The sequence below is a fragment of the Talpa occidentalis genome, unplaced genomic scaffold (genome assembly GCF_014898055.3).
Source record: "Talpa occidentalis isolate TD23 unplaced genomic scaffold, MPIMG_talOcc4v2.1, whole genome shotgun sequence".
NCBI lineage: Eukaryota > Metazoa > Chordata > Mammalia > Eulipotyphla > Talpidae > Talpa > Talpa occidentalis.
In genome coordinates this window covers 97,322,451-97,336,072 of record NW_026555331.1, presented here as the reverse complement: position 1 = coordinate 97,336,072, position 13,622 = coordinate 97,322,451, and the positions used below count along the sequence as shown (strand labels likewise).

At 33.8% G+C, this 13,622-nt stretch overlaps 1 protein-coding gene across 2 annotated transcripts in view; it reads right to left on the bottom strand.

The window, feature by feature from the left end:
* The window catches only part of HDAC9 (histone deacetylase 9), an 853,144-nt gene that overhangs the window by 372,339 nt on the left and 467,183 nt on the right, over positions 1–13,622 (bottom strand). The window contains exons 13-15 of one of the 2 annotated variants that reach the window (XM_054692408.1): positions 11,004–11,145; positions 9,788–9,914; positions 7,409–7,530 (exon numbers count right to left, since the gene is read on the bottom strand). In XM_054692408.1, the coding sequence (XP_054548383.1) occupies positions 7,409–7,530; positions 9,788–9,914; positions 11,004–11,145 (391 nt within the window). Of the gene's footprint in view, positions 1–7,408; positions 7,531–9,787; positions 9,915–11,003; positions 11,155–13,622 lie in introns of both variants that reach the window. The other variant, XM_037508683.2, reaches the window with a different exon arrangement.

Here is a 13,622-nt window from a genome sequence, read left to right as displayed (position 1 = left end):
GTTTGACTACTACCTAACACCATGAACAAAAACCAACTCAAAATGGATTAAAGAACTAGACATAAGACCTGAAACCATAAAATACATAGAAGGAAATAAAGGCAAAACACTCCATGATATGCACATCAAAGACATCTTTACAGACACATCATCCAAAGCAGTGATAGTGAAGGCAAAGATAAACAGCTGGGAATAAATCAAATTAAAGAGCTTCTGCACAGCAAAAGAGACAATAACAAAAACAAAGAGCAACCCCACCTACTAGGAGAACATTTTTGCATACAACACTAATGATAAAGGACTGATCACAAAAATCTACAAAGAGCTGACGAGACTCAACAAAAACAAAGAAAATAATCCAGTCAAAAAATGGGCAGAAGAGCTAAAAAGAAACTTTTCTGAAGAGGAAATGCAAATGGCCAACAGGCATATGAATAAATGTTCAACATCACTTGTAATCAGGGAAATACAAAGCAAAACTACCATGAGATACCATCTTACACCAGTGAGAATGGCCCATATTAAAAAAAACTAGCAACAAAAATGTTGGCGAGGATGTGGAGAAAAAGGAACTCTCCTGCACTGTTGGTGGGAGTGCAAACTGGTCCAACCACTATGGAGAGCTGTGTGTAGATTTCTGGACCTACTAAACATAGAGCTTCCATATGATCCAGCAATTCCACTCCTAGGTATTTACCCAAAGGACACAGAAACATCAATTCCAAAGAACACCTGCACCCCTATGTTTATGGCAGCACTATTTACAATAGCTAAGCTTTGGCAACAACCCAAATGCCCAAAAATAGATGACTGGATCAAGAAGATGTGGTACATATACACCATGGAATATTACTCAGCATTCAAAAAAGATAAACACATGCAATTTGCAGCAACATGGATGGAGCTGGAAGGGATCATGCTCAGCGAAATAAGCCAGAAAGAAAAAGAAAAATACTGGATGGTCTCACTCATAGCAGGAATCTAGAAAACTTAAATAAGGGACCAGGAAAAAGAATAACTACAAGAAAGAAAATATCAAAATCAACAAACAACTATGAACCAGAGACACTTTATGGGGGGTGGAGGGCAGGGAAAGGAGGGCTTGGGGTCAAAATAAGGGGGTTGTAATTGTACGGGGAATATAAAAATAAAATTTAAATAAAAAATAAAAATAAAATTATTACTAAGCAATAAAAAAAACACATAAAGACACAGGTAGATTAAAAGGATGGAGAAAGAGATATCCTGCTAATATTAGGATATTACAATTAAACCACCATGAGAAACCATCATATACCTATTAGTTTTTTGGTTAAAATCCAAAAACTAAAACTTGAAAATCCCACTGCTAGCAGGTATGTGAAGCAACAGAAACTCTGATCCACTGATGGTGGACATGCAAAATAATACAGTCTCTGTGGAAGACAAGCTGGAAGAAAATTAACACAATCTTAACATAAGATGCAGCTATCACACTCCAAGGCATTTACTTAATTGAGTTGAAAATTCACTTCCACACAAAAACCTACACACAAATATTTATAGCAGCTATACTGGTAAGTGCTAAAACTTGGAAGGAACCTATTATCTTTCCATAGGTAAATGGATAAAAAACTGTGGTTCATCTATATAATGCAAAACTATCCAGCAATAAAAAATAAATGAATTTTTGAACCACAAGACAGGGAGGAATCATAAATGCATATTAGCAAGTGTAAGAAGTCAGTGTGAAAAAACTACATAATGGATGATTTCACCTATATGACATTCTGCAGAAGGCAAAACTATAGACATTAAAATGTCAGCAGTTACCAATGGTTTGTCAGGAGGAGGGATGAATAGACGGAACACAGTGAATCTTTCAGGCAGTGAAACTATTCTGCATTGCTTTTTTTAAAGATTTATTTATTCATGCATACAAGAACTGAGTTATAGGCCAGATGTGCAGGAGGGTGAGAGGATTCACCAGAGACAGAGCAGAGAACAGAACAGGCAGATTAACCAAAATGCACTGCTGAGGGGAGCAGTGGGCAAGGGAGGAGAGGTCTGCCTCGCCATGTGGGTATCTTGCTGGCTGGCCAGGTTATCAAATCCATGCTGCAGAGGCTGAGAACAGCTTCACAGCACTGCACTCAACAACCTGCGCCACCAGGGGAGGCCCCGCATTTTTATTGTTGATGGGCATGTTAAGGACATTATGATTTGTCAAAATAAAACTGACATGGCAAAGAGTAAACCTTAATGTAAATTATGGGTATACTACTAATAATATATCATTAGTGACTCACTAATTGTACTAAATATACCACTTTAATGAAATATGTTAGTAAGAGTTGAGACTGTGAGGGGAGGGGAGAGTAATATGGAAACTCTATACCATTTGCTCAATTTTTCAGTAAATCTTATATTATTCTAAAAATTAAGGTCTATTAATTTAAAAATGAAGTCAATTTAAATTTAGTTTGGTTCTACCAAGTACGGAATTTAGATCAATTAGAGTTCCTGATGTGGTAAAGGACAGAAACAAGTCTGCTGCTACTTTTGGAATCATAATGCACTAAATGCCTAGGACAGTGCAAAAGTCACAAAGACCTTCCTTCCCACCTTGACATTAGCACTGCAAGTTGCACACATCTTAAATGAAAATGGGTTATCACTTTCTCCTCAGTTCACTTAATTTATCCATAAAGGTGGCAGAATACAAGACCTCCAAATGTCTTCTCTTCTCACACTAATAAGAGATATAGTTTTGATCTGATGAAAATATATGAAATTCAATTCCTTATGCACCAGAAATATAAAGATCAGCACTCTTTAACTCCTATGTACACTCCTAAATTCATTGTTTGTGTTATTTAATTTAATCCTCAAAATAACTGTAAGAATGAAGTGTAATAATTATCCCTGTTTTATAGGTGAAGGAATTGTGGCTTCTTCAGGTAAATTTCCTAAGGTTGAAGATCCAGATTCAAACTAGGAGAAGGATTCAAGGCCTTTTCTCAGAAAACTCATAAAATTTATCACAGATTATATTTTAATAATCTGAAGAAAGAATAGTCACAACAATGGAACTAAGACTGTACCAAGACATGTAAAACTCCTCCATTTTTTGTCAATCTGAAGATTTCAAGTGAATATTTTTATAAGCATAAGTGCTATCTTAGTGTTATCTGTGCAGAAGGACTATGTACCAGTCCAAGTGTGCATATGTGCAAATGCTTGTGTGCTATAAGGTGCAGAACTAGAGAGCAGAAAAGAACAAGAAATATTTTAAGACACTGTAAAAGTGTCCTGAATTAATTCTGGATTAATAAATTGAACAAGTCACCAAATATCACTATATAATTTCTGACTGCTATACTGAGGAGAGATATATAAGTTTATAAATCTGATCCCTACCTTGTTTCCAATTTACACAGTGTGGAAAGTGACATTGGCTTTCCAAAACCTTATGTTTGGACCCCTTCCATCTTTGCTGACCATTAAAATGAATAATTCAGTGGGCTTGGAACAGCCCTATTAGGCCACGCCAAACTTTATATGGATTGTGTACTTTAAGAGGTTAATCTAGCGAGCCAGCTCACTTTGTTCAGAAGTATTAAATGGAAAGACTGTAACATTCAAAGAAAAGCAGAGTTCAGTGGGTAAGACCCCAATAATATAATGGAGCATAAAACCTCTAGAATTTTTTACCATGATATTTTATGAAACTTATGCACACATTCACTGGAACAGAATCCAATTGGTTGTGAAGGTCAGTTCAAAGTCACGATATATTCAGTACCTTTGTGAGAAATGTGTACTATTTGAAAACCACGTAGACCCACAAACTTCCTTTTCCTATTTTATGGTTTATTATCAGTCCAGCAGTGTACTATACTAAGGGAAACATTCACTTACTACAACATGATATAATTTGCAACCAAAACATAAAGTTCAGTAAAATACTTGAAATTTTAGTATCAACAAATCCTTGTGTTTGGAACAAAAGGAATCACAAAGAGTAATTATAAATGAAAGTGTACTTTCTATGTGGATAATACATATAAAAACTGAAAACAGCTATTTTATCCTCAACTTTATTCACCACAAACTATAAATGCCTTTGATGTTCAATATTGTGAAAGGAGAAAAAGATCCTCAATTAGTATATTTAAAAGAAAAGAATAAATTAGGAATGAGCCTGATTGGAGCCAACTATTTGTATTATTGCAGTGTTTTCAAAATGCTCAAATTTTGTGAGCAACTATGATTATCCTAAGGGGAAGGAAGTAAAGGTCTACTTTGTATGACAAAGGTCAGATTTCTTCAGGCAAAAGAGACTCCTATAGCTGACTGTTCCTAGGTTGCACTGTCTGGCTGGATATTAAGAGGTCAAGAAAGGTTCCAAATTGTGCTCACCGCTTAAGGGATACCCATGGGGCCACTTTAATCATTTTAAGGTCATTAGGATTCTTCTTACTTCGGTTGCATGTTACTCCCTCCAATTTTGCTAATATATCTAATATATATTATCATTTCAGTACTGATGTAGGTTAAAAACAAATTGAAAGCACTTAGTATGACATGCAACGCAAAAGATAGAATCCACTTATTTAACAACTTCTTTTAAATCTGAATTTGAGTTCAATGAAATTCAAGTAGACCACAGAGAGTAATAATCAGGCCCCAAAAGAAAATTTTGACTCTGTTATAGCTGTCCTGGTATTTGGACTGAATGATCAATGCCACTACTTTAGATTTTATTGAGTATGATGTAATTTTTTGCAAAAATTATCTTAAACAGTTTCCCCACAGAATCACTAAAATACAACAAATTCTGCATTAAAATTTTTAATTTGACTATATTTTAATACTCTTCTATTTATTGCAAATATATCTAAACTTTCTCCAGAGGGTTGAATAGATACCAAATGGATTATATTTCTGAAAGTTTGAAGAGTTCACTCTATTTGCAATTAATGAAGAGTATTTCTAAGTATTTCAGACAGTGTGTAGAAAACATCTGCACTTAATTATTTCATACTTTTCTTAAACAAACAATGGGAATTGAATTAAGGAATATTTTGGAATCCCTATAGAGGTATAAAAGTATTAATGGTTTCTGATAACTTTATCAGTAATATATCTGAAAGTTTGTTTTTATAGCTCAATAGCCCAACACTTCATAAATATCAGAATTTCAATATGAAGGGAATAAATTTGTAAGACTGAGTAAATATAGGAAATATACACTAGAAAGGAGAAAGGATGTATCTTCACTATTTTAATATATCACATAGACAGGCACACAGAATACCTTTCATATTGATAGAGATTTAAATAAATTGCTAGCATATCCTGAGTAGGATTTTTCTTTGGATTTTGTTGTGGATTGAGAATTTCTACAAGAATAAATTAATAGCTTGCTACTCACTCCTCACAGAAGAAAAATCCAAATCTGTTCTCATGGAAACAGTGGGACACAAAGTATGGTTTTTCAGTACTTGTCCTTAAGTATTGAAAAAGATCAGATTTTCTATCTGGATGCTTACTGGCTCCAAATGCCACTTCTTTTCAAAGTCAGTGTCAGTTCTGCAGTCAGTTTTCAATCTCCCAGTGGTAAGAATATATTCAAAGGCTGTGTGCACAGCAGGGTAGAAGTCTTTCTCCCTGAATGTAACTGTATCACTCATCAGTAACCTCCTGCCATAAGGGGGACTTGTGTTTTCTTTCCTTTTAGTGACTCTTTGGGCCCCTGAATGCCAGTCACTGCCCTGAGACCTGGGGCAATATTCACATAATCTCTGTCAGTAGTTCCTATAGAGGCCAGCGGTGCAACTAAATGTCAAGGCTGCAGATCAAAGTCTCCACATTCTAAAACTCATGTCCTTTATGGATCAATTTTCATAAACTATACTCCATGGTTCAGAAATATGTGGAGACTCTCTCTGCTTTCTTTCTTGTGTCCCAGAGAAGTTTATTTATATGAAAGGCAATCTGATTTGTGGATAAAAGTGTGAAATTCTGATGCAAGACATAAAACTGTATCCTTCCCTTTGCATAGCCTTCTCGAAATAATTTTACTTCTTAAAGTATTTTACTATGTCTGTCATGTTAAAGTAGAAATGGAAAACTCTTTGAGCCATTAAAATAAAAAAGCATGGATTGCTTTGCAATTCATGATCATCCTTTCCCAATGCCTGCTACACTATGAGCTGGATGGTAGGTAAAAAGTTCTTATTCATGATTGATTTTATTTTTAAATCTTCATTATGCCACAGGTAAATTATATGACAGAAAAGTTTCAGCATGTGTTTTTTACAATCTATATCCATTTTAATTATTCAAAATTGCTGGGAAATGGAGTATAATTATTTGAAATCATTTTCACTCAGTAGATTTCATATACAATTATAGAGAACTATACTTCTCTAGTATAGTAGGCCTGAGTGAAATAGAATAGATCAAACTATCTTCTCTGAATACTTTTTCAGATCAATTTGGGGTATACAGATTTTTTAATTTGTAGCTTTTTCTAAAGAACAATGCTTGGAAAACACCACCAGATTACAACAGATTGTATACAAATACTATTTATCCCCTTATAAATTGCTAAAGTTTAAATGTATTTAAACTAGCTAGAGTTTAAAAGTATTTATTATAAAGGTTAAGAGCATATAGCACATTAAATGCATGTATATCAGAAGGTCAAAACAGGATAAAAGGGAAAAACAAATACAGGCATTTGTAGGGCTATTTACTAAATTCCAAAGAGAAGCTCTGCTGTCCCAGTTTCCTTAAGAAAATTTTGATAAAATTATATATGTTTATTAGGCACAAAGCTTTACTCTGAGTTCTCCTGTAATATGTGAGACCTTAGGCAATTTACTTACTCAGAAGGTAGCTTTGGCTTTACATGCTTGTGCCATTCAACCAATGAAAATGTAAAGTTTTTAAAACATGTAAGGAAAAGGAAGGTTATTATTCCCATTTTTGTAGCAAATGGTTGAGATTCTACAGAAAATAAGATAAATGGAGAAAGTCAAGGTCCTTATTAAAGGATTAAAGGATCCTTATTAAAGGATCCAATTGAAATTTTCTGAGAAATCAAAATTTCTATTTTGCTTTTGTCTATTACTTATTACTAAAATCTAAATATGATAAAATTTTAAGTTAGAAAAGCTAGATTGATTATATACTGAATCAACTGATATACAAGGAGGTGTGTGCCTCTCTGCTTGTCTGCCTGTGTGTGTGTACACATACATGTACCTACCACAGGTTTTTGCTTATGCTGAAGGCAGAAGTGGAGAGGGCATAATAGCTATGGTTGAAATCCTTCAATTTTTCTTTAGAAGCATGGCAAAATGAAACTATGAGTATGTTATGGAAGAGCAAATGGAGTTTTCTTATTAAGCCAACTTACCAGTTTTTCGAAGGGGAAAATCATCCTTTGTATCATGCGCTCCCGGTAATGTGTATTTGTAGGATGGAGATGTTCCACTCAAGGGTGGAGAGCTTTGATCCAGTGATGTGTGGTGGGCAGCCCTACAAAAGCAAAAGATGGTTCACCATTTACACTGTAAATTTTTACTGCATGTTGGTCAGCAATAATCAGTTGCATATGCTGTACATGTGTCTCAGTCTGTGTTTATGTTCTTTCTTTCAGTGTGTACAAACCACAGCCTCATGTAACCAAGTTCGCTGTAGTAGTATTTTGTGGAGTGATATAGGATTCCCAATAATGCCCACTGTGTGTTTGGTAACACAGTCACATAGATAATTTCACTTCACTGAAAAAATTTACCATGAGCCTGAGCCTTGGATATCTGAGGTGATTGTGCATATTTTCTTAAAAGCCATCCTCCTGAAATCCAGTGATGCAGAACAAACAAGGTAGAGGTAAACACATGGAAGAATTTCATTGCACTAGATATAGTACATGCTATAGTATACAAATATATGAATGACTATATGAATGAATGAGTACATGTACATGTATAGTACATGAATATAGTACATATAGTATTTTGCTGAAGAGACAGTTCTGTGTCCACAGCCATGCCTCTGGATCACATACAATGTTGTAAACCATGTTACCTCAATAAAAATTAATTAAAAAAAAAGAAAAATATATTGGAGATCGTTTTCTTCTTCAATATAAAAGTGATTTTTTAAAACATCTTCTAAAGCCTGCAGTATTACAGTGAAAGAAGAGAATAGTTTATACTCTGACCACAGAACTAAACAGACTCTTCAGTGGCTATATAGTCCATAAGGGATAAGGGGTATATTACCACCATGATGATTATTCTACCAGTATTATTTAATTGAATGATACTTTTAAAAGCATTAACTGGCTTAAAGATATTTCACCTAGCCACAACTAGAAAAAAACTACTAAATTCAGATTCCATAAATTAATGATTTATGATTGTCTGGACCCTACTGAGGTAAAAAAAGGATTGCTAAGTCACACTCAGAGCCATGTTTACTATACCCAAGGGGAAGGCTAAAGAATTCGCAGCAGACAAATTGTTGCATGGAGTTGTCTCCCATTAAAAAAAGGTATTATCTTGTCTTAAAACAGTCTGTAACTTTAAAGGATTATGAATTTGTCATAAATTATGTATGAGATTTTAGGTAGTAAAATATTTATCTTAAAATATGTTGTGATGATGATTGAACATTTGAAAAATTTCTCAGGGATTGGTTTCTTAAATCAACTTACATACATGATAGAAATTATGTAATCTATTAAAAATTATTTATGAAGCATTGTGGAATCTGCCTCAGTTACCAGATGCCAAGAAAGGTAGGTAATGCTTTCAAAAGTATCATTCAATTAAATACTGTTAGAATAATTGTCATGGTAGTATAGCAAACTCTTTAAATAGAGATCATAGGGCACTTACAATTTCAATATAGCGAGTAATCAAATGTTTACTCCCTTATCTTTGATAAAGTAAGTATATGAACCTATGGTCATTCAGCAAACATAAATTGAAAGAAAGGAAATCATTATCTATTAGTCTATTATCCAATTATGCTTTCCATTAAGTTTTTTTCCTGATTTTCAAAAACACCAGGTTCTTCTTGTTTTGCAGAAAGAATTGTTTATTTCATAGTATCTCTTTACTGGACTTGGGGAAATGTGGTTTAATAAAAACTCTAAGACCAATGTCTTGTGATTTTGTGTGTCAGAAGCCAATCTGTTCTAATTTTATTGAGTGTGAAGACATAAGGTGAAGTGGGCAGAGGCAGACTAGTCACTGAAGACTTGCATTTATGTGTTAGTTATCTTCATTCTCTTCTCTTTTTCTCCCCTACCTCCCTGTTTTAAAATTTAAGTGAAAAATCTGGACTTAAAAAAAAAATGCTGTGGATCTTCATATTATATCAAGCCAAGTAAAATAAAATTTCAACCTGCCAAATTTTCAGAAATTAAGATACCTGGTATATCATCTGAGAATAGAAAAATAGAAAATATTAATTAATTTCTATGTACCACACTTGTCAGTTATTCATTCATCAAAAACATACTTATTTCCTTGTTCTCAAGATGATACTTATTAACATTATTAAGCACTGCTTTCTCTTAGTACACATTATTTCACAGGACCTTCCCATCAGCCCTAAAGGGCAGGTATTATTATCCACTTTTTCAGAGAAGGAAACTGAGCTTCAGAGAATTCAGGGAACTTGCCCATAGTCACATAGTTCCTTGATTTGTGCCCAGATCAGCTAAATACAGAACTCGTGGTCTTCACCCCTTTGAATGTAAATAGCCAAGCACTGAACATACGTGTACCAGAGCTTGGGATGGCGGCTCACGGAATGATTTTTTCCATTAGTTGGAGTGTCTTTTGTTGCTGATTTACTCAACAGGAATTCTTGAAGCTTCTGCTTTACTTCTGTACTTGCCACTGCCCCTGAAACACACACATACAAAATAAGAGGTTTATTTGGAATTTTATCTTTTCATACCTCTAAAGTATTTAACACAAATAAGAAATAATACCAATGGTCACCGTATATGAAGCTTGTCTATTAAAAGAAGAAAACTGAGTCCAAACAGGCTTTAGAAAATGGAATATTAATGTTTTGTAACTACTGCTTCAATTGTCAATTTTAATGATTTCTCTAATCACTTTTGCAGAATGGGGAATGCCAGAATTAATACTAATTATTTTCTAAGCTTTAAAAGCATATTTTCCAGGAATCTTTCAATATACTGCCTTTAAAAATCAAGAATCTTGGGGAACCCTAAGTGATTGAACACATTAAAATTATTTTTTCAGACTTGCTAGTTTGGAAAAACAACTTTAAAAAATCTTTTGAGCATTAAACAACACTGCTGACAATTCCATTTCAAGTCATCACATTTTGAATCTTGCTACAACCTGATTTTGAACTGACCTCATAGAAGGGAATTATTTGGATCTGTCTCCCTCTTGTGGAGATAAATATATATATATATATACATATATATATATATATATATATATATATTCTTTCTCTCTCTCTCTCTCTCTCTCTCTCTCTCTCTCTCTCTCTCTCTCTGTGTGTGTGTGTGTGTGTGTGTGTGTTAAACAAATATTCTGCCTGGAATCTTTGCAAAGTCTGGGTACTCAAAACTAAATGAAGGCAAGGCTTGACTTGCAGAGCAATTATTACTTGACCAGGAGGAAGATATAGTGGGGGGAATGTGGAAGTAAGTTTATTATTAAACAGAAGGCTTAACTAGATTGCTTTAGTATAATATTATTTTTAAGATTCAAAACAACAGAAAGTAGCCTCTTAGCCAAACATTGCTATGTTTACTTCAGATGTTCTGCAGACCGAATGGAGAGAGCTGATAGGTGAATGTCAAAGCTTAACATTTGGGTCCATAATTTATTCCTTTTAATGAACAGACAATTTTGACAAGTTTAACTCCATTCTTTATCAGGCTTCTTTCAGAATGTTATTCTGCTAAAGATGAGCAAAGAGAGTTCATCTTTTACCCTGGTGCCTCTTACTTTCTCGTCCTCTATCTTTGCCTCTGAGAGCAGGAAGCTGTTGTTCTCTGCGATGCCTCTCTACTTCCTGTTCTTGCCTCTGTTGCTCCAGTTTCTGCTCCTTTTCTAGGAGTTCTTGTTGCTGTTTTATGGCTAGAAGTTCCTGTTGCAACTTACGAGAAGAGAAAGACATGAGAGTGTGCAATTTCTTTAGGCATCACAGTCATCAGTGACCAAAGTGAAAATGTTATGAGATTTTGGAACTTGCTTGTATTTTGCTTACATTTCTACCCCCATTTCTGGTAAATTATTGAACGATAAAGAAAATCAATTAATGCCACAGGTGGTCTTAATAACATCAACAAGCAAGTTTTTAAGACACTTCATTACCCACCAGTATTGCCCTATCAAAACATTAGCAGATTCACCCATATTTTCAATTCCCTGAGTAACTCTTGTATGTACATCTGAAATATACAATAACAGGCAAAGGCAGGAGGTATATTTTACCAAATCTCTTATTGTAAATAAACTTGATGAATCTTTATTTCTTATCCTGTGAAACTGGATGAAAATAAATAGAATGAGGTATCAATTAGTTCGGAGGACGTCTACCTGGAAGAGAATGAATGCCAAATATGTCCAAATCTTACAGAAGCCATTTTTCATAGACTAATGTGAAATATATAATAGTAAGTTCATCTCTCAAAAAAGCAAAAAGTTTAGTTTGTTCATTGAGCACACAAAAACCTTCAGATTTGAGAGATTGGTCAAGAAAAAATCAACTCCATAGAGCCTCACTTTGATACACTGTTGTTTGGCTGTCTGACTACCTTGAATTCACTTACAGTGAATTCCATGAAAATGAAGTATTCTTAATAAGTATTTTCAGATGCCAGTTTTCTTTCAGAATGAGAAACAGGCATCTATAAATATTGTGAATGTACCTGCAGGGGAACAATTAAAGACTTTGAATTCTACTTAGGCTCTGACCTGACTAGATATGAGATCTGAACAGTTTACAAACTAGAGTATTGGTTCCTCATCCGTAAGACAGGAATAATCTCCCACACACATCATGTTCATAAAGTACATGAAATTTAATTTTTAAATTTGAGCCAAATGAATGTTAATTATTATTACTATTTTTAAATCTCAGTATCACTGCAGTTAGTGTAATTTGTTATATTCTTTAGGTACCTGAAACTATGATGTTTATGTTGAAAACTATTAGAACAAAAATAAAAGGTAAAGTGTAATGGCATCAGAGTCACCATGGAGCAACTAGAAGTCACCTCTTTATGTCAATCATGATAGCATCATTATGGCTAGAAAGACATAGTTAGATGCATTTCTGCATACCTTTCATAGTAAAATCTTTGGCATTTTGACTTTGATACACCAGTTTCTTAATGAGTATTTTTTATATATTCCATTGTAAGAAAAATGTCATAACTCTACATAAATTTTAATATTGATCTGATGCAGATATTAGTGTTGGTCAAATTGATTCAGTTTTTCACCAGAAGCCCCAAGAGAGTTGAAATTTAATCTCCATTAAGAATCGAGAAAAGCACACAATTTCATTTTCGTAGCTACTATCCATTACTGAAGATTGCAGGAATGAAGTTGAAAAAATATAAAGAAACAAAACTTCACACCACCCCAATTTCAGATGTTCTGGACCAGGAGAGAAGCAGGCTGATGTAGTAGTTTCAAAGGCTTAATGAAGGCAAGAGTACAAATCCTGGGGCAATCACTTTCTAGCAATGTGGACTTAGACAAGATATGGAATTTCTCTTTGCCTCTGTTTGAAAGGTAGAAAAAATGTATAACAGCATCTAACTCAACAGAAATCAAATATTCAAAACTTCAAAACACTACTACATAAAAAGCATCATTCACTGTTTCCCTCACGTAAATAAAATCTAAATGAGTATTAGAAGAACCAACTTTTAGCCTTACCCACAAAAAGTAAATAAAGATTTAAAAACTTTTTAACCTTAAAAGAAAATTTTAAGTATATCTTTAGTTTCTGAAAGAACAGCCTGTTACTTTGGAAAATAATTTCAAAAGTTAAATTTTCCTTTTATTTATATCAGAATCTTTATTTTCAAGAGCCTCCTCTTTTCCAGCATTTTTCAAATGTTAGTAAACATATATTTGCTTGGAACAAATTAATGATTAAACACAAACTTGCTGCTATTAATTTTTGAGTAAAAGTAAAAAATAAATTACTTAAAGATTTTTATATTGATATCAACAAGTACAAAAGGCAGCAAAAAAAGTGACAAGAAATATCTAAGTCAGTAGCTTATCAGTATTGCCTTGTAGTCGGGGCAATATGACTCGTGGATGGTAGAACAAACAACATATAGCTACTACCACCTTCACATATGGTGAAAAATACATCTTACTCATTTATCATTGCAATCCTAACATGCCAAGAATGAATGAAAAAAGGAAATCTAGAAAACAAATTTCCTACTATTGTTTCAAAGGACAAAGTGAAACAATGCTTTGAGAAACTTAAAAAAAAATCAAGCTCTGAACCTGTGAAGGTTTCCTGACTATAAAATATAGCCACAGCTACTGATTCTACAGGGAACCCAATCCAAAATTCTCACTCTTGTTGAAGAT